The 23,823-nt window shown below is 34.4% G+C and overlaps 1 protein-coding gene across 1 annotated transcript in view; it reads left to right on the top strand.

Annotated features, from left to right (window-relative positions):
- Window positions 1-23,823, top strand: part of LOC135072400 (CUGBP Elav-like family member 4) — an 825,344-nt gene that overhangs the window by 54,664 nt on the left and 746,857 nt on the right. The window contains exon 3 of the mRNA XM_063966309.1: window positions 14,148-14,230. Coding sequence (XP_063822379.1) covers window positions 14,148-14,230 — 83 coding nt within the window. The remainder of the gene's footprint in view (window positions 1-14,147; window positions 14,231-23,823) is intronic.

The raw sequence follows: 23,823 nt of genomic DNA, 5'->3' as shown, positions 1-23,823 counted from the left end.
GATAAAACTAGAAGGCTGAATTTTCATTAGCTATGCAGGCATTGTAAAGACACGGTATATTTAAAATTTCATTCAATTTGAACCAGTAGTTTAAGAATTATAACGGGTCAAAGTTACTTAATTTTGTCACTCACTGACTGACTCACTGACTCACTGACTCACTGACTCACTGACTCACCGATCATCAAAACTCTAAGGCACTTCTAGCAGACCTAGAAGCTTCAAATTTGGAATATAAGTAGTGTTTGGTGTATGAATCAAGGAAAAACTAAAATATTTGGGGGCACGGTAGTGCAACCGCCAAGTCGAGTAAAATTTTTCAATTTCGGTCCAGTTTTCTAGATACATAACTGCTGTCTACAAAATACAAAAAGAAATGATATTTGGGGGCACGGTAGTGCAACCGCCAAGTCGAGTAAAATTTTTCAATTTCGGTCCAGTTTTCTAGATACATAACTGCTGTCTACAAAATACAAAAAGAAATGAGATCCCATCAAAAACAATACTTGTCAAAAAAACCAAGTCTCGCAACTCAGTTGTTCTACGGTAAAAAGTTGTGAGATCCATGTAATACCAAGTCCAGGCCAGGAAATCTTTAAGGTTTACATAAATATATTGACTTGGTCATCGCATGAAAACACGTGTAAATAAAATTATTTAGTGCGATGGCCAAGTCAATAATTTATGTAAAACGTTAAAGATTTCCTGGCCTGGACTTGGTATTACATGGATCTCACAACTTTTTACCGTAGAACAACTGAGTTGCGAGACTTGGTTTTTTTGACAAGTATTGTTTTTGATGGGATGTACCTTTCTCAAGCTGTGAACCATTGTGAGTTCTTTAATTTTCATCATCATCAACATTACAGCCATACGACGTCCACTGCTGCAAATAGGCCTTCCCCAATGATTTGCTATAATGACCGGTTGGCAGCGACCTGCATCCAGCGCCTTCCTGCTACCTTTGCATTTTTGAGGTCGTTGGACTACCTTGTCTTTAATTTTACCAAACTCAAAACAAAAGTCCCACTTTTCCACATCGTTAAGTGTCGTAATAAATTAAACTCTTACTTAAGGAACCTCCGTTGCGTGATCGGCTTCCACTTAGCTTCTTTTTTTAGACATAGCAATTTGCACATTGCTACCTGGCTGTTTACGTTTCCCTTTGCCACGGGATTTGTTGCTTTTCACTTGCACGTTCTTTTTAACTCTTGCCTATTTAATTACGTTCTTTGGAATGTCTGGAATGTCTTTATCTCAATCTGCTTTTTGCTTATTTTTTATATAAAAAAGTCATAATATCATATTTGTTTTTTTTTTAATGGTATTAACAGGTGAAGAAGTCATAAACAGCTAGTGCTACACTATCTAGCTGTGATAACAAAACTTAGAAAAGCTTGTTTACATTTAAAACTAGATAATATTTTACCGGTGTACCTTTTTTGTAATAGGTACACTAACCAAAAAGAAAATACTCAGACCAATATTACCGCTAATAACTACCAAATGAGAAGCATTGATAAAGTTCCCAATTTAAAGAAAAACAGTTGTTTTCAGTAGTGTTTCATACCTACCAATAATTTTCCCTGACTCGGAAACTATTTTTTTTGATAGGTAATTATTACCAACGTTATAAGCCAAATCTTTCAATATTAATTTTTTTTTTATGCATAACAAGGCAGGTATTTGACCACAATCGCACCTGATGTTAAGTGGGATGCAGTCTAGGATGGTACATATCTGCCCTGTAAGTGCTTATTCACTCTCGCCTTGAAGAGGCCCGGATTAGGACCAGTTAATAACTAATTAACTGCTTTACTTGCTCCAGTTTATCACCTTGTAACAAGAAACAGCACATAAAAAGAGAGACGTCCTTAAAATACAATGTATAAGAAAAATACAGTGTCGAGAAGAAAACCACTTTGGACTTGTAGCCTTCGTAACTTAATCTCAGAAGTTCTATTAACTCAGAAATATCCCGGTATTAAATGTTGAGCTCACTTGCTTAATTAAAACATTAACAAATGTTAGTTATGGACACGTTTTACGTCGACGTTTTATTAAAATAATAAGTTTGTGTGCAAAAGCTAGATTTAAGAATTTCTGTATTAAGTTTGTCATTGCGTTCATTTTGTCTCATATTAGGTACTTACGAGTATACGCTCTAAAAACTTTGTAGAAAACTAAACTTGAGAAGTTTCACAACAAATATAGTGATATTAAAACGTTTATAAAAAGTTTATGATTTTGGTAACGTGTTTTGGTGGTAACTTAGGTATGTTAACTTAATTAGTTGAATAAAGATCACTGAAGGTTCTTGGTAAGTATGTGATCAGAATCACTAAAACAAAAAAATATTTCCTACTATTTAGGCATTCGTTGAAGCTGTACACGATTATTAATGAACTAAAAATATTAATGACTAAAAACTCAACCTATAGTAGGTAGAGTTAAATTTTAAAACTTCAAGTCAGCTTTGTCCACGAACAGGCCTAAAGATCATTAAAATGCTGTGCTGTTCTTGTCCTCTTCATTTTTCATCAAATTGCCACTGTGAAATGCTTTCAATATTCGGCCTTTAGCACACGTAGCGGAGTCAATTAAGACCAGTCTGAGCGCGGCAAGCGACATTTTTCCCCGAATAATGTATGTCGCTAATGCCCAGTATATTAGAGTGCGCGGAGTTTTGGCACACTCCACGTAATAATAGTGACAAAGAATTCTTCGAAAAACATGGCCTTATAGTGATGTTACGAGAAAGTTAGATGTCCTTTTTTATGTATGTGATGACGCATTTTGTTTGTTTGGGTATTTTGTAGTAAGATTAAGTTGATTTATTTGGAGTTCGAAGAATTTTATGAGATTTTTACACAGAAGAAACAACAATAGTAATAAATTCTGAAGTATCAAATAAAAATATTGTCTTACTATCAAACGAAACAGCTTAATTTAATAGACTAATAAATGGATTTCTTCAAAATTATTGCAAATTATAATATTTTCTATGTACCATAATATCATGTCTTAATAGAAATATTTTAATTTCAGTTTAAGACTTATGCTTTGTGATATTATCACATTTTTTTGACAAATTTTAAAAGAATAATAGAAGTACTAATACTTGAAGACTTTCTTAATAAATAGGGTTTTTTCTACTATTGAATATATTGACAGAGGTTACAATGGAAACCAAAGATATCTTTCCAATTCAACGTTAGATTAGTATGCCCAGTGAGACTCAGTCGGAAAAGTTAGCGTTAAAACTGAGAGTCGTACGTTTTTCCGTGTGTCTAGAATTACAGACTCGTTGCACTGACGGGGAAGTTCGGTTTTTTGCAATAGCACCTTGTTAAATGTTTGTTTGCAACACAAATAGATCGGGTAGTGAATGGTCGTGTAAGAAAAAAAAAGGAAGTTAAACATTGAGGTGAGGATACCTCATTTTTAAGCAAGTTTGGCACCTAATTCAATCTAGAGTAGGTATTGTAAACGTGAACATGAGACGCACATCGAATTTTTTTGTAAGTTACAACTTGATTGAAAATGCAATTGCAACGATATAAAAAACAAAAATTACCAAAATAAAATTGAGACAATGACAGTTAATTTCCATTTTTACCAAGTAGTATTTATTGTTGTTACTTATGTGTTTTATTAGGTAGTTAATTAGACTTAAAGCTTTGGCTATTTTATGATCACAAAAATGTACTCTCTACACCGAATTTATTAATGTCTCCAGTATTGCCTTTAGTGAGCCAATCTTCGTCGTTCTCGCGGTTTCTCCAAATATATTTAACACCACAGTGTAAATACGTATACAGTAGTTTATCTTATGAATGTATTTTTACTGATTATTTGTATTCTCAAATGACGCCACATTCCTGTAAAATATCTTTATGTAGTAATATATCTCTACTTTACAAACTTTTTTAAATTGAGCACCAATTCGATATTAATTAAAGACGCCGACTAGACGGGTTGAGAATGCCCGATACCCTATACACCCTGATGAAGAAATTTTAATTAAAAATTCATATTGTTGTTTTGTGCAATGAATGGGTCTACCGTTGCTACATTGAACTGTGTTGTAGCGGCGCGCTTTGACCAAATTGCATTATCACCCAGCCTTAATTAGTCACTCGCAAAGAAACCCATACCAAGCGAAATATTTTAAGGCGTTCACGGGCGCGAAAGTTTTGTATGCCTACATTTTTAACAATATTGCATGTGAATAATGTAACATTTTCAAGGATAGAATGCACAATTATTTTGCATAAAATAAATATGGTGTTATTAGTGGCCATCTTAATTTGAATTAATTTTTATAACTTCCTACAATCCTAAATATGAAACTGTGGCTATAAGATTTTGCTACATTCGTTTATTTTTCTTGCGACAATCAGAATTCCACGCGGACAATATTCTAACTTTCGTCTGCAAGTCATATTCGTTTCAAAACTTGCAGTTCTATGCATCGGACGGCCGGACTGGATTGAACACACTTTATATCTCCTCTGACGTTCAACTAGAACTAATTTCAAGCAACAATGTAAACCTGGAACGAAGTTTTCTATTCCACACGAAAGACAGTCTAACTTTCCACGTGCGACAGACAAAAATGCCTTTTATTGCAGCACACCAAGACGAATTTTTGATTGTCACACAAGGTGATATAAAACTTTTTTGGAACAAATGCAGATGGAAGATGCAACGCCGCATCTTTTCACCGTTCGGGCGAACTTCCCAGCGGTAGACTTTTGCCGTATTTTTGCGAATTTTCTCTCATTAACCATTCAAAATTCATAAGTTTGAGTATTCTCATTAAAATAAAGTTCAGTGTTGTTCCCCGTTTTATTAGCACGGAATAATGTTTGCCTTGTTTGTATTGCTTCGAGATTTTGCGCGTTGAATAAAAGAAAAGTTTGGTAATTTTGCGGTACACCACTTAGGATCTTAAATGAAATCCGACTGGAGTACCTACTAATAGCCTAATTTTAATGTACTTTGCGGACTTACTCTTTGGAAGTTTTAAATAAGTAAGTAGGTTTTTGGTTTGGTAAATTTTCAATTTGGAGAGCAGATGCAAAAAACGCCTTTTCATTTTCGGCTAAGACCATAGGTATTGGGGTCGTATAATTTTGGTGGAGACTGATTAGTGCCGTTAAAACGATAGATGGGTATTTATTATTTCCAAACACATGACGTCATTACTTACTTTCATGTTTAATTCTGGTCAATCAAATTCACATACTTAGTTGCATAAAAAAATACAAAGTTTTGACTATCGAAGTTTGCATGCGATTTTTTGTTATAATCTTTCCAAGTCATTCAATCCTTTATGTAGGTAGTATGTACTCGTACTTGTATAAAATAAAATGTTTTAAACGTTACCAACACTGAAAGCCCGACCTCACAAAGCATCAGCCCAAACCATAAAGTCTTGAGCTGCCCACTGAAAATTCACGCTATTCGGTTAAGTAGCTGAAGGCCGTCCGTTCTGTAGGCGCGGCCATAGGGCGTAACGGCCGATTGTGGAGCGCTAGATAACCCTCGGAAATAAAGCGGGCTAACTAGTAATTAGTGGTCGGTGGCAGTGGCCTAAGGTAGTTTTAAGGTATACAAAGAATATAAATTCGAAAACCTTTTAATCGTCGGGCGAGATATCGATTTGAGTGACTCAGAGATAATCCGGCGAGCTAGGGCCGAAAGTAAAAATTAGCAATCTGTATGCATAAATTATTATGTTATACTTTTTAAAATGAAGAATTGATTAAAGTCTATCCTACTCAACAAAATATTTGTTTACGTGCAGGTAGATGTTATGACGTAGGCATTCGCTAAGAATGGAGTATACGAATCTCCACCCCTAAGAGGGTAAAACGGGATCCACGCGTACGAAGTCGCGGGCGGCCGCTAGTACTCTATATTTGGTAAGTGAGACTTGCAAATAATCAGGTAATATAATAGGAATAATACAATTTTCTTCTGACAAATTGGTAAATAAGGATTTGTCATTTATTTAGTTGCGTTAAAATTCAAATTTGTTCATAATGTGTTGAACAAGAATTGGTATTTCTCCGTCCGTATCTCCGTAACTGGCTTCGATGCAAATTAAACCGCGTAAATTAACATCTAGCTAATTCTCGTGCCATTGTCCTTATTTGAGTCGCAACCAGTTGTTATGGTCCTTGCACTCCGATACAATTCTGGTTCCCACCGTATTTACATTCACCACTAGAACACCCGCAGTATCTATGAATGCTAATTATATCATACCTCAACCTCTGTTGGTCTTAAGTTTTTTAAATTATGCCTTTTAGGTGTCTTTATGTAAATACTGGAACCAAGACAACATTAATGTAAATGTATGAAAACGGTGCATTTGTGATTTTAAATGAGAAAAGGTCCGGAAAAAAGCCTTTGTTGCCAAAAAGCAGTTTCGTATTTTTTGGAATGAACTTTCTAGATTGCGCTGCTTGATAGTGGGAACGAGCTTTTCTGCGAAAAAGCTCGTTTTTTAAATAATTCAAGCTGGTAAAACCAATAGATCATTAGCAACAAAGTAGCCCCATTAAGCTCCACGTTAAGTTGTTGCCGCCATTTTTCACGGCCACCGGGCTCGCGAAATCGCCGTATTTCCACTGAAAGCTTAAAAATTATGACTTGGCAGCATCGAATGGGCCGGAAATGTATAGGCGCAGGAAATGAACACGTTAGCGAAATCCAAGATGGCTGACCGGAACAAGCGCACGATTTATTCCACTTGCAACAGCACCGGACCCGAGATGTGGCAACACTTCATAAACGGTAACGTGTTGGTCTGTGGGGGAACGTTGTTCAGGATTAATTATCTGGATGATATTTGAATGGATGCGTAGGAGTTACAGTTTTAAGGGCAACATGAGACCTTTTTCACAATTGAATTAACCCTTTACCAATGTAGACGTCTTTTAGTAAAATAATGTACCCAAGCAAATGTCAGCGGCATATTATTAAGTATCAGTTAAAATAACATTTTTGATTTTCAAACTAATTTCATGATTTAAAAAATACTTAGATGATTACACCCATGGTGGGTGTGTTGAAACTAGGTATAAAACTTCGAAAATGGACCTTCTGTTTAAAATGTTTGGTTAGAAAACCAATTTACCTAAATGTTTAAAAATGTTTCCTCTTCCAGATAAATAAAATTATATAAAAAACTGCCATCTAATTAATATTTCTTCTGGTATTATTTCCTCCAAAATTAATGTCGAAGTCTAAGCTTTGTTGGGAAAAGTGGGAAAGTTGTGGTTTCCCTGACGAGGGTTCTAAATCGGAAAACTACATTGAGAAAAGCAATTTGATCGAGCCCGATATTCAAATACTTTTCAGACTCCTGAAAATAGACAAGGAATTGTCGCTGGAAATATTTTTGCGGCCAAGTTAGGGCGCATTTAGATAAGTGTAAAACTCTGGCTTTGGGTAATGCTCCGGTTTATTCTGGCCTACCTAACCTACCTTTATTCTGATGTTTGAGAGCGAAAATTTTGGATCAAAATTTTTATGCGTTGATAGAGACGCTTTAGTAGAGAGCATTGTAATTAAACTAAGGTATTGATGATAATGTAAATTTTTTGATCGTACACTTTTTAAAATAATCTCATTTTAAAAGTTTTATGACCATTAATAAATCGTATTTTTTTAGTAAATATGAACCTCAGAGGCCAAGTCAACAAAGAAACGACCGACGAGATGCATGATACGGAGGGCCGACCCCAAATGAAATGGGAAAGGGCCAAGCAAAAAAGAACACTTACCCTATTATTTTGAAACGATCGTTTTAAATGTTTAGATATTGCTTAAAATAGGGGCAATCAATCATGACATTATCATAAGAGGCAATAATATTTTTAAAAAAATTCAAGAAACATTGGTTATGGTTTACATAATTTTAGAATGTACACTTATTTCAAAGAAATAGGCATTGTATGTAACAAATGCTGTATGTCTGATGATAAAGTCCATGCTTTATTGTTCATATCACAGACTTACCTACATATACTCGTATTGGAAATATCGAGACAGTGCACAATGCTTTCTCGTTTTGAAGTGTGATTTGATTGGTCAAGCTTCAGTCGGATAGATATTGAATTGGAGCTAGAGACATTTTAGACCTGTCTTATACAGTGTGTCCGGGCATGTAGTGATCAAACTTTAAGGGCGTAATCTACGGACAATTTTATCGGTGAAAATACTTTAATTTGGGGCTTGACCCATTTCTCGCATATTTACAAGGATTTAAGTTTTTAATTTTAAGTTTTCACCTCTTCCTTCAAAAACAAGTGATAGCGTGGGTAGTTTAACATTAATAAGCAAAAATTTTATATCATGCGATAGCCAATAAAATTATCTATTAGTAGAAGTAGAAAACAGATACAAGTATCATACATTTTAAGGGTGTAAGAATGGATTTAATTAGAAATAAACACGATTTTTTTCACATCTTTTTCAGTTATTTCCCAACACAAGAAAAACCAGGTCGTTAAGGTATGTTTTATTTGCATTTTATTATTAGTATTTGAGCTATTCTACAAAACGAATGTAAATTTATTAGTCTACGTCTATTAGTTTCGACGTAATTGTTGAACAAAGATACCCCTTCCCAGCGGTTTCCATAGCGCACGCGACATGCGAAAATGCACTGCCTGAAAGAATCACACAACCTATTCCGATTACTATGGAAACCGCTGGGAATGGGTATCTCTGTTCAACAATTACGTCGAAACTAATAGACGTAGACTAATAAATTTACATTCGTTTTGTAGAATGGCTCAAATACTAATAATACAATGCAAATAAAACATACCTTAACGACCTGGTTTTTCTTGTGTTGGGAAATAACTGAAAAAGGTGTGAAAAAAATAATGTTTATTTCTAATTAAATCCATTCTTACTCCCTTAAAATGTATGAAACTTGTGTCTGTTTTCTACTTCTACTAAAAGATAATTTGGCTATCGTATGATATAAAATATTTGCTTATTAATGTTAAGTTACCCACGCTATCACTTGTTTTTGAAGGAAGAGGAGAAAACTTAAAATTAAAAACTTAAATCCTTGTAAATATGCGAGAAATGGGTCAAGCCCCAAATTTAAAGTATTTTCACCCATAAAATTGTCCATAGATTACGCCCTTAAAGTTTGATCACTACATGCCCGGACACACTGTATATGTGTCTGTCTCTATGCTGGACATGGAAGAATCTGCAATGTTACCTACAAAGTTTATTACGAAAAAAAAAAAATTTGATTTCATTAGTTGGGTACTTCTCATTTACACTCAAATCTGATGGTCACACAATAATAGTTCATAAACGGTATAAGTTAGAACAATAACTTTGAAATCAGATGATAAAATATCTATTTAGCTACATACGACATAAATTTTATCGTAATAGAAGCAAAAATAATAGGAAAAAATCACATGAAACGATAAAAAACGGGGTGATTTTTCGCGTTCTCATCGTGTCACACCTTCGGTTGCAATGAAACATTTGGTTACTGCATTCACAATTTTCATTCAATTTGTGAGTAGCATATACTAAAATCATCGTAATTAAATATACTTTCCACACAATAGTCAAAAAATTATCTTCTTATAATTATTTTGAATTGAGAAAGTGAAATACGTTGGTCACACGATTTTAGGTACCTAAAATTTTGAGTAATAATACAAGATTGTCGTTAAACCGAACATCAGCAACCAATCACAGCGTTCTATTCGGTTAACGTCAGTCGCGCTTCAACCATTGGGGAGGTGAGATAGGTCGATCGTCGCTCCCCGAAAAAAATACGTAACTTTTTGTGATTATCCATAGACATACCGTCACTTGCTTGAACAATATTTTCTACCTCTAAAATTTAAACAATTTAATTGAAACTTTGCCATTGAGAACTTAACATGTTAGACTTATTTGTGTAGTATTCGACTTGAACCGTTAAATTCAAATTTAAGGATAATTCATAAAAAACTAAAATTTTCGTCACCTTCGTGGCATCACCTTCGTGGTGTTTTATACACGAAGGTGATTTTAGGCCACGAAAGTGATTTCTTGCTTTGGTTTATTTTAAAATATAGTGACTGGTGTTTATGTTTTTACAATATTTTAATAACTAATAAATTATACGTGGTAAGTAGAGATCAGGGTAGGGTATTTTTGTTATCTGTCTGTATAACTGTATGTATGTCTGTATATGTGACTGTGTATCTGTTTGTAAGATAAATTTAATCTGAAGTTTGAGTTAAAAGTTGTACAACAAAAATACGAGGCTGTCTGGCCTAAATAAAAAATTTTTTTTTTTGTTGAGGGACTGATAATCAGTTAAGAGTTCTTTTTATTGAGGTACTGATAATCCATTTTTTGCTTCTTTAGCATTTCAGAATGCCACCAGTGTCACCCTTAAAACCAATTGCGTAGAATCTTGTAACTTAGTAGGTGACGTTATCGGTAAAATTTTATCTTGTATTTAAGTAGGTACCTATTTATGTTATGTTATTGCTATTTATCTATGAAAATAAGACAAAATATATGTTTTATAAACACTTAAGAGTCATTTACAGTAATAAAGTTTGAAAAAATTATTGCTGTGAAGTACAGAATCACTTTCGTGGCATCAAAAAATTCAAAACGTTAAAGCTTCCAAACGAGACTCACTATTTGACTGATTTACTGAGAATACAATCTTCACATCAAGCGCTACAATATTTGTTTACAAAAAGTTGAAATAAGTTAGAAATAAAATTCGCCACGAAGGTGACGATGAGAACCGTGGCGATGAGAAATACCCAGTTAGGGTACCTGCAATGTTTTACTTTTTTTAAGACTTCTTATGCGATTTATCCATATTAATAGTTAAAAAGTAGCCAGTATAACAAAATTATTTTTCCAAAATATAACTATGAAAAGTTTTAGAAGAACAATGCTCGTACAAAAAATGAATTCAACAAAGATATGAAATATACATGCCGGACTTTATTTAGACACGTAATTCTGTAAAAACCAATCGCCATTGATAGTGTTACATAAATTAAAATGTTTATTTTTGCGATCCCATACTGAACAATATCTACATTACAAATGCGGGGGTAAACACAAACATCGGGTGCGTCCGACACCATTTCATTTGCAGCCCATTGCATCGCAAAACAAAACTGCTCGTGTAAAGTAGTGAACAGTTTGTGACAAAAAATACAAGTGGAACGGAACAGATTTTCAATGGGGAATCGATATTATTTCGTTAATTTATCTTATGTTTGTCTTCTGAGTGTTAGGAAAAACTATTTTTATATTATAAAGAGTGAGACATATCAGTTTATAAAGATATAGACAATGACAGGGATAATCTTCTTCTTAGCAAGAAACCATCAGAGATCTCTTACCTAAGAACCAAAGCATACTTTGCGTTGTACCGCAAAGATTCCGCCGTATTAAGATGACGCATGCTCTAATGAGAAATGAGAAGATCCGTAGGAGAACCAGAGTGACTGATATAGCCCGCAGAATCGCTAAAATCAAATGGCAGTGGGCGGGGCACATAGCTCGTAGAGCTGATGGCCGCTGGGGCAGGAAAGTTCTTGAGTGGCTACCACGAGTCGGAAGACGTGGCGTGGGCAGGCCTCCCACTAGGTGGACCGACGATATGGTGAAGATCGTGGAAGGTGCCTGTATGCGAGCGGCGTAGGACCGGTCTTTGTGGAAATCCTTGGGGGGAGGCCTCTGTCCAGCAGTGGACGTCTTTCGGCTGAAACGAAGTGAACGACGAAACGAATATGACGCAGCGACCTTGCTCAGGCAGGAGTCGCACCGCCGCTGCAACGCATCATGTTCTTTGGCTCTAAGAAAAACTTTGAAAGGTTTAGGTAACTTGCAAGATATTGCTTAATAAAACAACACGCGCACATGTAAATTATTAATATTGTACTTTTTGGAATGTATTTAGCATTAATCCTGACTATATTGGATCAACATTCAGATACCATTTCATTTGCGATCCATTACGAACGAAATTCACCCACAATCCTATCACAATACAGTGCTTTAGCGCTCAGTAAATCATCATAGTAACACTACATTTTAAATTACTTTGCGCTGTTAAATTGGAACGCAATGTACGGTCAGCAAATATTTCGACCACGCTAAAAATGTTCGCGTGCCTGGATGGGGTTGGGTGGATAATCCAGAAATTAAATATGGGAACAACTAAAATTTTATTAAAATGTGTAATGTGAATGTTGTCTATTAATTTGGCTGAATTTGATTTATAGTGGGAGATTGGCCACACATGATACATAGAATCAATCATCATTATAAGTATAAGAGTAGGCGCACACCGTTGATTTTTAGTTGGCCGATAGTTGTGCCCGATTTTAATTTGTATGATGAATCGGCCAAATCGAATCGGCGTAGTGTGCGCACTCCCATACATGCCCATACTGCTCAACTGTCCGACTAAACTATCCTACTCTAAAAGTGTGTATTGTTACTTTTTTGCGATCACTTACAAAACATTTTTCTATTTAAAAAAAGCTTTGTGTGTCCATAGAAAAAAAAATAACAACACTCATTACGTAACTCTACTAGTAAGTATAATTTTTCTCTGTTTTATTCGAAAAATACCATGCTAATCACTATGGAATTCCATACCATCGAAGTTTGACCGTCCAACTCACGAAGCTATAAACCCTGTCCATAATGTTCTATGTGTATGTGTAATCTTTTTCTAATAGCATATTGAGAATTATACCAATACATAAGAGTAATTACAAAATGCAATGTTTCTTTCACACTTACTCGTAAATGGTGTAAAATAAAAACACGTCCATAACAATAAATAGCAATAAACATGAATTATGTGTGCATCTTGAAAATAAAACGATATTCCTATAACCGCACGTTTAACGATCCCTGTGATAAACGGTGGGTTTTCGCGCGGGATACTATCCATTAAATAACGATAAAAAGTATTCCGAATTAATTGATCCCCGCGTTTTAATATCGCATAGCGAGGAATAAACAGCCATGTAATTGCAAAATTTAAAAAGCTGTTAATTTAAATGCTAGTTCATCATCATCATCACTTCAACTATAGGACGTCCAGTGCTGAACAAAGGCCTCCGCCAATGTTTTCCACAAAGGCCGGTTGGTAGCGGTCTTCCCACTACCTTTATGAGGTTGATGAATGCTAGTTATTTTGTTTGAAATTAAATTGACACCTTTGCTTTCAAGATCGACCTCAAGGCGTTGGATGCAGGCCGCTACCAACCGGTCAATCTGCAAATCATTAGGGGAGGCTTATATTCAGCTGTGGACGTCTTGTGACTCCAAATGGGGCTTGATGATAATGATTTTACGATGTCTAATAAAGCCTCATGAGTTTTAAAATCAAACTTCAGTATAGCCATAAGCACTTTTTATTTCGCTATTGCACCTAGCTACAAAAACAAAAGCGAATTACTTGAATTACTTTGGACTGTATATTGCTTACTACTGTACTTTTTAAAAGCCTATTTGCAAAAATAAATGAGTTTTAAGAGTTTTTGTTTATTGTCTGAATAGAAAAGGCCTGGCTGTTAATTTTAGGCTGTTTCCAAAACGTGCTTCGTACGGCCTGATAGGATTACAGGCGCGGTTTTATTTGGGTTGTAATCGAAGAAGGGTGATCGTTCAACAATGCGAACTATTTGGGTATATTTTATTTAACTTTGATGTAAACATGACTATGACAGTTTGGAAACTGGTGTCAGTTGTTTTATGCGAAGTATTGTAGATACCTAGTTTTAGCATGTGGTGGCTTTTAAAGGTAGCACAGTATCCCTATATTTCAAGGTCATGGGTTCATGCGTACCTACTTCTTGTACATACCAATATAAAAAAAACCCACTCGTCACTGAAGAACGAATTCACGAATAAACAAAATCAATCAATCATGCAATCTTAGATACGGTGGTTTTATTATTCCTGCAGGTTTTTCAACTCTATGCTAGTCAAAATTCTATGGAGTTATCGTGAAATGTAAAATAATCATTTTGGTAATTTATTTAATTAATAAAAACCAATCAAAACCAAGATGTTATCTGTGTTTAAAATATTATTTTCTTTGTTCACAGGCTGTGCGTTCCTGACATATTTCAATCCAGAGAGCGCTTCAAGCGCTCAATCCGCCCTCCATGAAAAACGGACACTGCCAGGGGTAAGTTTATTACTTAGTTAGCTATAAAAGATCAAAATACGTACAGAGATCTAAATTTCCTTAAAAGGTCTGAAGAAGCCAGAGTTATTCTGTTTTGCTAGACAACATAATAACTCTACACTGTGATACATTTTTATTTCTCGCGTAGCCAAATCTCTCAAAGAATAAGAGATGAACACTTTAGGTACACAAAATGAATCATTTACGACCTTAACTGAAAATAAAGTTTGTTATCCACTCCAAACTTTATAGACTTGAGACTTGTACCATCGGTTGACATCAATATTTTGACTTTTTTCACAAAAAATGTAAATAAACATTCAGAACAATACACCCCAACAAACATATTGATATACAGATCGTCACTTGTTAAACCTAACGAACTCAGTCCCAAAGTAACACTCCACGTCAAAAGTCTGGATGTGGGTCAAATTGTGCCCGCGTGTACTTAACTCCTTTTGAATTATTACCGCGGGCCTTGAACGCTCAGGTATCCTTCAATTTCGTAAAAACACTTGATAAGGGTCCGCTCACCGCACCGAATAAAGTAATTGTGTAGTCAGTAGCAGAAACTCGTGGCCATTTTTGGAATTCGTAACTTTACTTAGGGTTATTGCACCCTTACTTTTTTATTTCATTATGTTAGCGAAATCTGAAGAAGATCAAAATCACACTAAATAATGACAAGCTTCTTATTAAAAATGACAGATGACGTCAAAAACATTTTGCGATGTCAAGGCTTGTTAGCCTTTTACGTAGTGCAGTAGTGTAGTTACACAATAATAGGTACCTAAGAGAGTGAATAGGCACTTAAAGGGCAGATAATGTACAATCCTAGACTGCATCTCACTTAACACCAGGTGCGATTGCGGTCAAATACCTTGCCTTGTTACGCATAAATAAATAGTTCAGTAAGTATAACAAGGTTAAGTTTGCAAAAAGGCTAGGATTGCAGCCATTCTGGTTTGCTAACAAACATGATAAAGATTATGTTCGTTGGATCAATATCTTTACCCTAAACATTTTCCAATAACGTTTATATTTAACGCAAATTTTCCTCACAACAAAACAATTCGTCTCAAATCGTAATGAGCGTAGAAAAGACGCACGATTACGCCCAATTTGCAATCGCCTCATCAAAGGCGGCAACAATTTTTCGCACCTGGCTGTACCTTACAAAATTTAAAGCGAACGGAAAATTAAGCACTACTTTATATTCTTACCGTGCCACAGAATTTCGTACGAAAGTAATTTTATTTAGGCATAAAACGATTCCGGCATAATGACTGTATCACCGTAAACGGGATCTACAGTTTTGGGCACGGCGTTTGTTTGTTTTGAATATAGAATTAGGATAGATAAGGGTTTTTGGGAAAACATGAGTAAAATAGATAAAGGATTAATAACAATGTTCAAAATATATAAGGTTCCTTGCCAGGAATAATAATAATAATCTTTGGATACCCCCACGCAATCCTTATGGAGGACCGGGCCACTTTTGACCCGTGAACTCCAAAGCGCACAAATAATAACAATAAAATATTTTATTTACTAACTTATTTCACATGTTTAAACTCTAGGCTAATCTTATAGTATAAAAGGTAAGATTATTACATGTGCCTGAACTAGGAATATAACCGAAACTGGAAAGTTAAGGAGATGCGTGAGTGTAACAATTTGATCTATATTACTACTTACTTTCCTTATTTGCTTGTCTTTTTCATCTGTCATTGTTATACTCGTTAAAATATGAGTAAGTTACATCAAATTTTCATAGTACAAGGAATAAATAAGATTGATGCCGTATACTTCCCTTCGTTAAAGTACGAAAACTGCATTTGTTTTTAATTCAGCTTGATTTGAGCCATCAACTTCTTCTCAACTGATAATAATTAACTACATGGTATACGTTTAAATTGTATTGACTGGGAATTTTATACCACTTAATCATCATCATCATTAACAGCCATTTACTGTCCATTGCTGGACTATGAGCCTCCTCCACTATAGTGGAGGATTATACCACTTAACTTTAGATTTTCGTAGAATATTGGATTCTGCTAGGCTTCGATTTAACAGAACCAAATAGACACCATTAATCGATTCGTATCGTGATATATCGTATTCCCAACACAAGAAAAGATAACGTCCGAAATCGCAAAGAGTTTCCCTGTGAGATTAAAGTTACAGCATTAATTGAATCTCTTATTAAGTTATCGGAGTGAGAGCTCTTAACTAACTGAATTTAAGAGCACCCAAGGGAAGTGCAATAATTGATACTTGAAAGCAATCGAGGATGCTGCATTAGCTTTAGTTTTCGAATAAACTACGGGCAGTTTAAAATAAAGGTTTTAGTTTGTTTATGTTTGAAATAATATACGTTTGCTGAATGTCCATGAGTTAGATTGATTAGAAATATATTATGATTGGTAACATAACATAAGAAATCTCCTTCTTTGTTATTAGTCATCACTCAAAGATATTATGTCGCTCCATTTAAAATGTAAATACCTTTTTGTGTTTTTTTGTTTAAAACCGTTTGATCAATTTAGAATAAAATATTTGAAAGCCTGTTGATAGGCTTGACAACATCTCTTTTTTGTGAATGAAGTGAAAGGGTATTTCTATTGGAAATCCTTTTCAGCTATTCACCTATACAGGGTGTCCCAGAATGGGTGAATCAAACTGATAGGGGAGGTAGCTCTACTAAAGTACTATCCAAAAAAAATATGAAAAAAAAATTTGAGATCGGATTTTTTTTTAAATAAAGTGCTCTAAACTCGAAATATAGTCATTATTTTCAAAAGTTTGTTTACAGATAAACGAAGCGATCATGTATATTTAATATTAGTAAGAAAAAAGTACTAATAAACTCCAAACGCAGCAATTATAGCCAGATACTTTGGCAAAGCTGATTTATTTTCACTTTAAAAAAAAAAATGTTTTGTTTCCTTATGCGCTTTAGGTATTTATTTTTTTTCATATTTTTTTGGGATAGTACATTAGTAGAGCTACCTCCCCTATCAGTTTGATTCACCTATTCTGGGACACCCTGTATACCTATTATGTACATATTAAATGTAAAATTCATTGTAACTAAAAAAAACTTGTATTTCATCGTGTTAACAATTAATGTTACTGCCACTAAAATTAATCACACGTTGCACCGAGTTTTGTGTACCTCTTACACATTAGTCGAAACTCGTAAACGTGATACATAAATGAAAATTTCGGTATTCACCCTTATCTTGCTATAAAGTCATACTCGAGTACGGACTATGCTCGCTGAATATAAATTGTGTCATTTCACAAAACCCTAATGGAAAAGCAGATTAAATAATTCAAGCGTAAGAAATTTTGAGCCCATAAAGGTATTCATAAATAATGACGTTAACACATTGGCGGCGTGCGAGACCTTTCGTATAATGCTTTGTATATTTTTAGGGTACTGCAGGTAAAAAGGCGGGTTTTGTACATTAAATGCCCTTATTTTCAATGGAATATTAAAATAAATTACTAAAACTCACGGTCTACACGATTGAGTATTAGAAATTATCATTTTCGAGATTCAAATCCACGACCTATGAAATTATAGGGCCCATCAGGGCGCAAATCGAAATAAAATTGAAATTAGAATTTAGACGGATTATGATTAAACTATACATAAATAAAACTTAATTAAATAAAAAAAACTTTTCTCTTCACAGTAAAATATTTGATTTTAGATATTTGAACTACTAAGCAGTGACGTCATTGGTATTACCATGCAAAATCCCCAGAGAAATCATGTTGTAGCTATTTGCAGACTTTGTATAGAAAACACTAGCTAGCATGTAAACAAATGTTATTGTTCATACCTAGTTTGTGGTGTAATCTTGCTGTTGATGTTTTTAAATAAATAAGGCAAAGAACCAATAAATTAGATAACTTAGTAATTCTACATTACCCTCATACTAAGTGGATGTAAGATACAGTAGATTAAGGTACAGGCACCAGTATACACAGAGTTCATAATTTCTGTTCAAAAATCACACACGCTGTTTTTGGTTTAGGCCCAATTCGACCAAACTTTTATCCGAGAATAACTCCTGGTATAACTGGCACATTGACAGTATGGGATATATGTCAAAACTGACGATTTATTCTGAGATTAATATTTACTCTTGTTTGTTCGAATCCATCTTTAGCTAATTAGAAAGAAAGAAAAATTATGTATATGGTTCAAACAAACGTATAAATTACACAATTTAAAAAACATACATAATTTATTGAACCAAAATGGCTCCTACTCAGCTTGTATCATGTTCCACTCAGAACATGAATGCTGGTATTCTGTAGAAATTAAGCTAGCCTTTTTTTTAAGTGTGCACTTTAATATCTTAAAGTCCTAAAGTATCTACGTAATCCTCTAAAACTTTTTACAGGCCTAATGTGCTTAAGCTTTTTCGTAATATTTTTAATATTCACTATACACAAAAGTTAGCTAAATAAATCATCTCGATAATTTTTTTACCGAGCAAGGTGATTTATGGACGAAATTTCACGACATTATTTAACGCCTACATTCTATTTTGTCGCTTTTTTACTTAGTTCAATTCTTTGGCGTAATTTATTGACGCTTTTGTTGTATGTTGATACGTTTTAGAAACGGTTTTGTATCTTTTTATGCCCGCTATGTTTTCAGAGTTTTTAGAAAGTACACTAAGCATAATGTTATTGAAAAGCTGTAAAGTTTTAAGAAAATTGTAAAGCCTTAAGTCAGATTTTTAAAACCTATCATAAGTATTGCATGCATAATACTTTTTAGTATTGTATGTATAAAAATAGCTTTATTGATTCACGCATAATTTTTATCCAAGTACAATGATATTTGCAATCAGATGATTGCAATCAATAGTTTAGACCGGGTTCATAGTTTATAATTTTCTTAAAAGAACTCCTATCTAATAACACTTGGGTTTTATTCAGGATTTCATTCGATCCGTTCGTGTTTTTTCTCTAAACATAGCTCTATATTTATCCATATAGCAAACATAAATTACTCCTACTCAGCAAAAGTGGAACGCACCGCAATATATTTGATCCCATCCGATGTAATCCCGTTGGATTGGAAAGGTGTAAAGTTACGTAAGGGGAGGCGAAAAAACCACCACTTGCGAAACTAAACACGTTTCTATGTATTTGTTATGATTTTACAAAAGTCACGTTCCCGTATAACATATGTATGGGCCAACATCGAGCCAATCCCACCGGGGTATCCTCGGGAATTTCCCTATGAAAATATTATTACATGAAAACACATACCTATAAAACTCGAGTGTTTTGTGGTTCTTGAAGTGAAAAGAGCAGGAATGTACAGTGAACCTTGTAGCACCACCATTTTGTACCTTATTTCCATAGCTGTAAAGAACTTGAATTTAAAATACGGTAACTGTAGTTATATTAGTATGGTTAGAAATACACAGGAGATCGTGCGTCGGAATTTTCAGAGTAAACTGTATTAATTCTAGAAATGTTGAGTGCGGCGGATATGAAATATTTATATGAAGGGATAGACTGGATATTTTGTAAATATTATTATTTCTATGAAAAATACTTTGATGAAAATAGTTTATGTTGGTATATTAACGAATGGGTTACAATAATACAGATTTTTTTACTTACTATTTAGGAAATACGTAATAATAAGTCTTACCAAGTCATATCAGTTGCCTTTTTCTAGTTCCTCAATCTCTAATAGGTGAGAATTGTGACCATTGAATAAAGTGCTTCCATATGTTCTATACAAAACAGAGAAAAACAGAACATAAAACACATCTCTGATTAGAATTTCCATACAGAATCCCATACAGTTACAGCGCAATCCTAACTAAAATCTGCATCCATATTTCCTACAGAACAAAAAACGCGCGACCATAAAACGAACTGTCCAGAACAACTGCAACAAATATAAAGACGGGCGAAACTATTCCGTACACAACGCGCACGTAACTCCTAAAACGAATAACACAGAAACATTAGGCGACAAAACCAGATGCAACGATACAACGATACAACGCGACATGTGGTGTAGCGTAAGCAAGACATTCTGAAACGTCGCGTAAAGCGAGACCGCAGCGCGATTTATCGTCGCGCGATCGCGTTGCGGTCTGGCAGCAGACGCAACACACGCGACAGCCATGAAGTGCAATGGATACGTCATCTAATTTAAATAATGGGCTTTTCGTGGAGCTACTGTTTTCACTTTAGTGTATCTTTTTCGGGAAAAGACTGTAACCGAAGAGTTGGGGCTATTGACTTGAAGTTATGCTGTATGTTTATTACTTGCACATATTGTTGGTTATATTTTTTCATTGCATAGATCTGTTCGATAACTCTGTCCTGTAACCTGTAGGATATCTAAAATCTGCATCAACACCTAATTAGGCGTTTATTTGTTTATTTATTTAAAGACACAACCACAGAATCCTTGATAAGGCACGAGGTATCCTTAAAATTAATTTAAAAGGAAAGATAGAAGATATCTAATTCAAAAACTTCTATAAAACGCACAAGACGTCGATATTCCAGTTTTATCACCTGCGATTTTGCAAATAATCGTTTTATTATCTAAAACACTTTTATTATCATTGCAGATAATGTAAGAAAACTATCTACACTTGTGTCATCCTTTTGTGTATTATTTGTCACGGTTTCTAAAAGAAATTATTGAATGAAATGATACATCAAGCTTAACCGTGCCTTCTGATCCAGATTTATGTACACTAGTCACATTTTCTTTACCACAAACGACAAAGAATATGGACACAAAAGAATGTCCATCTTTTCGCACATCCCCGCCTCACACGCATGACCTGTTGCAGCTAGTACAACTGGATCCTTTCCAGTGTTTAAATGAAATATAGTCAAATAAAAGCCTTCGCAGTTATCATTTACATTTTTCAATTTCCGACTTTCCGTGCCAACCGTGCGTAATACAAGTTTAGGGAACACGACTATATGACGTATAACACTGTGGGGACTACTCGACAAATTAACGTTTTATTTGTATGAGTTTCGAGCCTTCGTGTGAATGTAAATCGCTTTCTGGAATCCGCGGATGGAATTGTAAGGCACAATCGCTCTTTGTGAAGGCAATTCGTCATAAGTAGGGGGACTTTTGAGAATTCCGCCAAATGAAAATGCCGTGAGTTTTGCAGAAAAACGCGGCTGTGACTATGTTTGTGAAACTTGCTTGTCGCCGTTATTAAAAAATGTGAAGTAATTTAGGCTGAGTTACACCGCCTTATTTTGAACCTGGACTATAACCTTAACCAATGTTTTTTGTATGGAGTTTGACAGACTTTTTTGACGTTTGTTATGGTTAAAATAAGATTGTGCAACCCAGCCTAAATCCTTACTTAAAAGTAAGTAACAATAAAAATTGGAAATAATTATTTTCGTAATTATTCTCAAATGAATTTTATGTCATTCAATAGGTATGTGTACCGTGTGTTTATGTTCTATTTTTTACGTCCTCATTTATTTTTATTTCTTTATAGACATGAATTTTAATTACATTATTTATGGAACTTGGTGTATAACAATACTATTAAAGCAACACACTTCATAACGATTAAGAGAAAATCCCAAAACAATGCCGCGACGCTGCATTTTTCTTTTAGTCTTGCAGATTGCTTTCCTTCTCCTTACTGACTGTAAAATTCAGTTTTCTAGCCTTATCAAAATCTGTGTAGCTTAAAGATATTCAGTTCATTTCTGAGAATTTACTTATTATTATAATTCCTTCCTTATACCTAATTAGTAAAACTAAAACTCAGTAAAACTCATTTATTTCTGTAAGTAGGCTTTAAAAAAGCACTTTTACAATTCCTGGAACAAAATACGAATAAAGGTTGTATTCCATTGCAGTTTGATTTGTAAATCATTCTACAAAAATGAACTTCGTTTCTTAAAACTTTAACGAACAGCAAACCACATAAACTGTCTTCATTGACAATTCTTCTATCTCCACAGTATTGGTTTTGAAAAAGTTTCCTAGAAATTATAAAACAAACCAACATGGATGTTTGAAGTAACTCATGATGGCGCGTACGCTATAACTCGCTTCCTTACGTGTTTGGAATCGCTTGAGACGATAATACAATGATTTTGATGATTTTAGTGTGCCATGAAGATTTATTTTTTAATCCATGCTTCTGAAATTACTAAAGAAAACACAAAATAGTAACAAAATAATGTAAAAATGCAAAAACTTTTTTTGTTATTTAACTTAATTTGAAACTGTACAAATGAAATTACAATTTTGGGTCTGTATTTATTAAGCCAGTATGGTATGTTTAGAAAATGTATTGCCCATAATAGGGCCAAAAGATTGAATTGGAAATACAATAACCCTATTAATTAAAAAAAGTTTTTTTTAGTTATAAAGCTTTCAAATGTTCTTCAGCTAACACCCCGCGCCCTAAACCGCGTTTTTATCTTATCACTTATCCATCTCCGTTCACTATTCTTTTATTGCCAAAACATTATATTTACAAGCATTTGCGTTGGGTTTTACGAGCGGCCATTCCTTACGGCGGTTGCTTCACCTCTATATATATGTACGTCCAGCAAAGATTTGTGTTTAAAATTTGGTCTTATTTTAGCTTCAGTACACGTCAGACTACTCGACCAATGCGTCTTAAATTGAAGGCGGCCGCGCCCCGGAAAACTGTCCGTGGTTTCTTTTACTAATTGCGGAATTTCACTAAAGAGGTTTCAAACCTGACCGATATAAACTTCAAGCAGTATCTGACAATCCAATTTGACCCGCGCGGAACAAGTGAGTGACAAAAAAACAAAAGCCGGTTGAAGATCGAGTGAAAACGGGTGGCAATTGTTTTTTAAATTGATAACAAGTGAGTTTTGACGTCACGTGACGACAAGAGTGGAGAGAAAATGGATTACGATTCGCTGATTTATTCGCAAATTGCGAATTACTACGAAGACTTGGTAAGTTAAAGTTTTTTTGTGCAGACAAGTTGTAATCGGTACTCTTGAATGAATTATGTATACTTCAGTAACTCTTTAATGGACTTTGTTTCAGAAGTAATTTTATTGAAAAAATCTTTACTTTGTTATAATGTAATTTAGTACAGTATTTGCTTTGCAATTTAGAAAGCATCGTTGCACAAATTCTATGTTGAACTAAGTAAATTAATACATTCTCAGGGCATCTTCTCTACGGTCTTATAAATACTTTATAGCAGAATACTGTAGCATATAACCGTGAAATTTGGCGGTTAAACTTGGGAACTTAAATTAAGAAAACTTGGATTCCTATTAATTTGAATATAGGAACCTCAAAACTTTTTAGTTGACAAAATAAGTTGCGCCAAGTTTTTGCGTTGAATATTTATCATGCGACTGAGGGAGGGCATTTTGGCTACAAAACTGCATGTTAGGGTGGAGCGAAAATTTTTTTTTTACATTTGCGTTTGTGAATACCTCTAAAAAGTTGCATCTTGTTGCAACGGTTACGAGAAAAATAAATAAAAAAAATATTGCGGCCATTTTTTAGCCCTCTACTGGCTTTTGAATCCCAACTAGTC

This window comes from Ostrinia nubilalis, chromosome 6, assembly GCF_963855985.1.
Source record: "Ostrinia nubilalis chromosome 6, ilOstNubi1.1, whole genome shotgun sequence".
NCBI lineage: Eukaryota > Metazoa > Arthropoda > Insecta > Lepidoptera > Crambidae > Ostrinia > Ostrinia nubilalis.
This window is presented reverse-complemented; position numbering and strand designations above follow the sequence as displayed.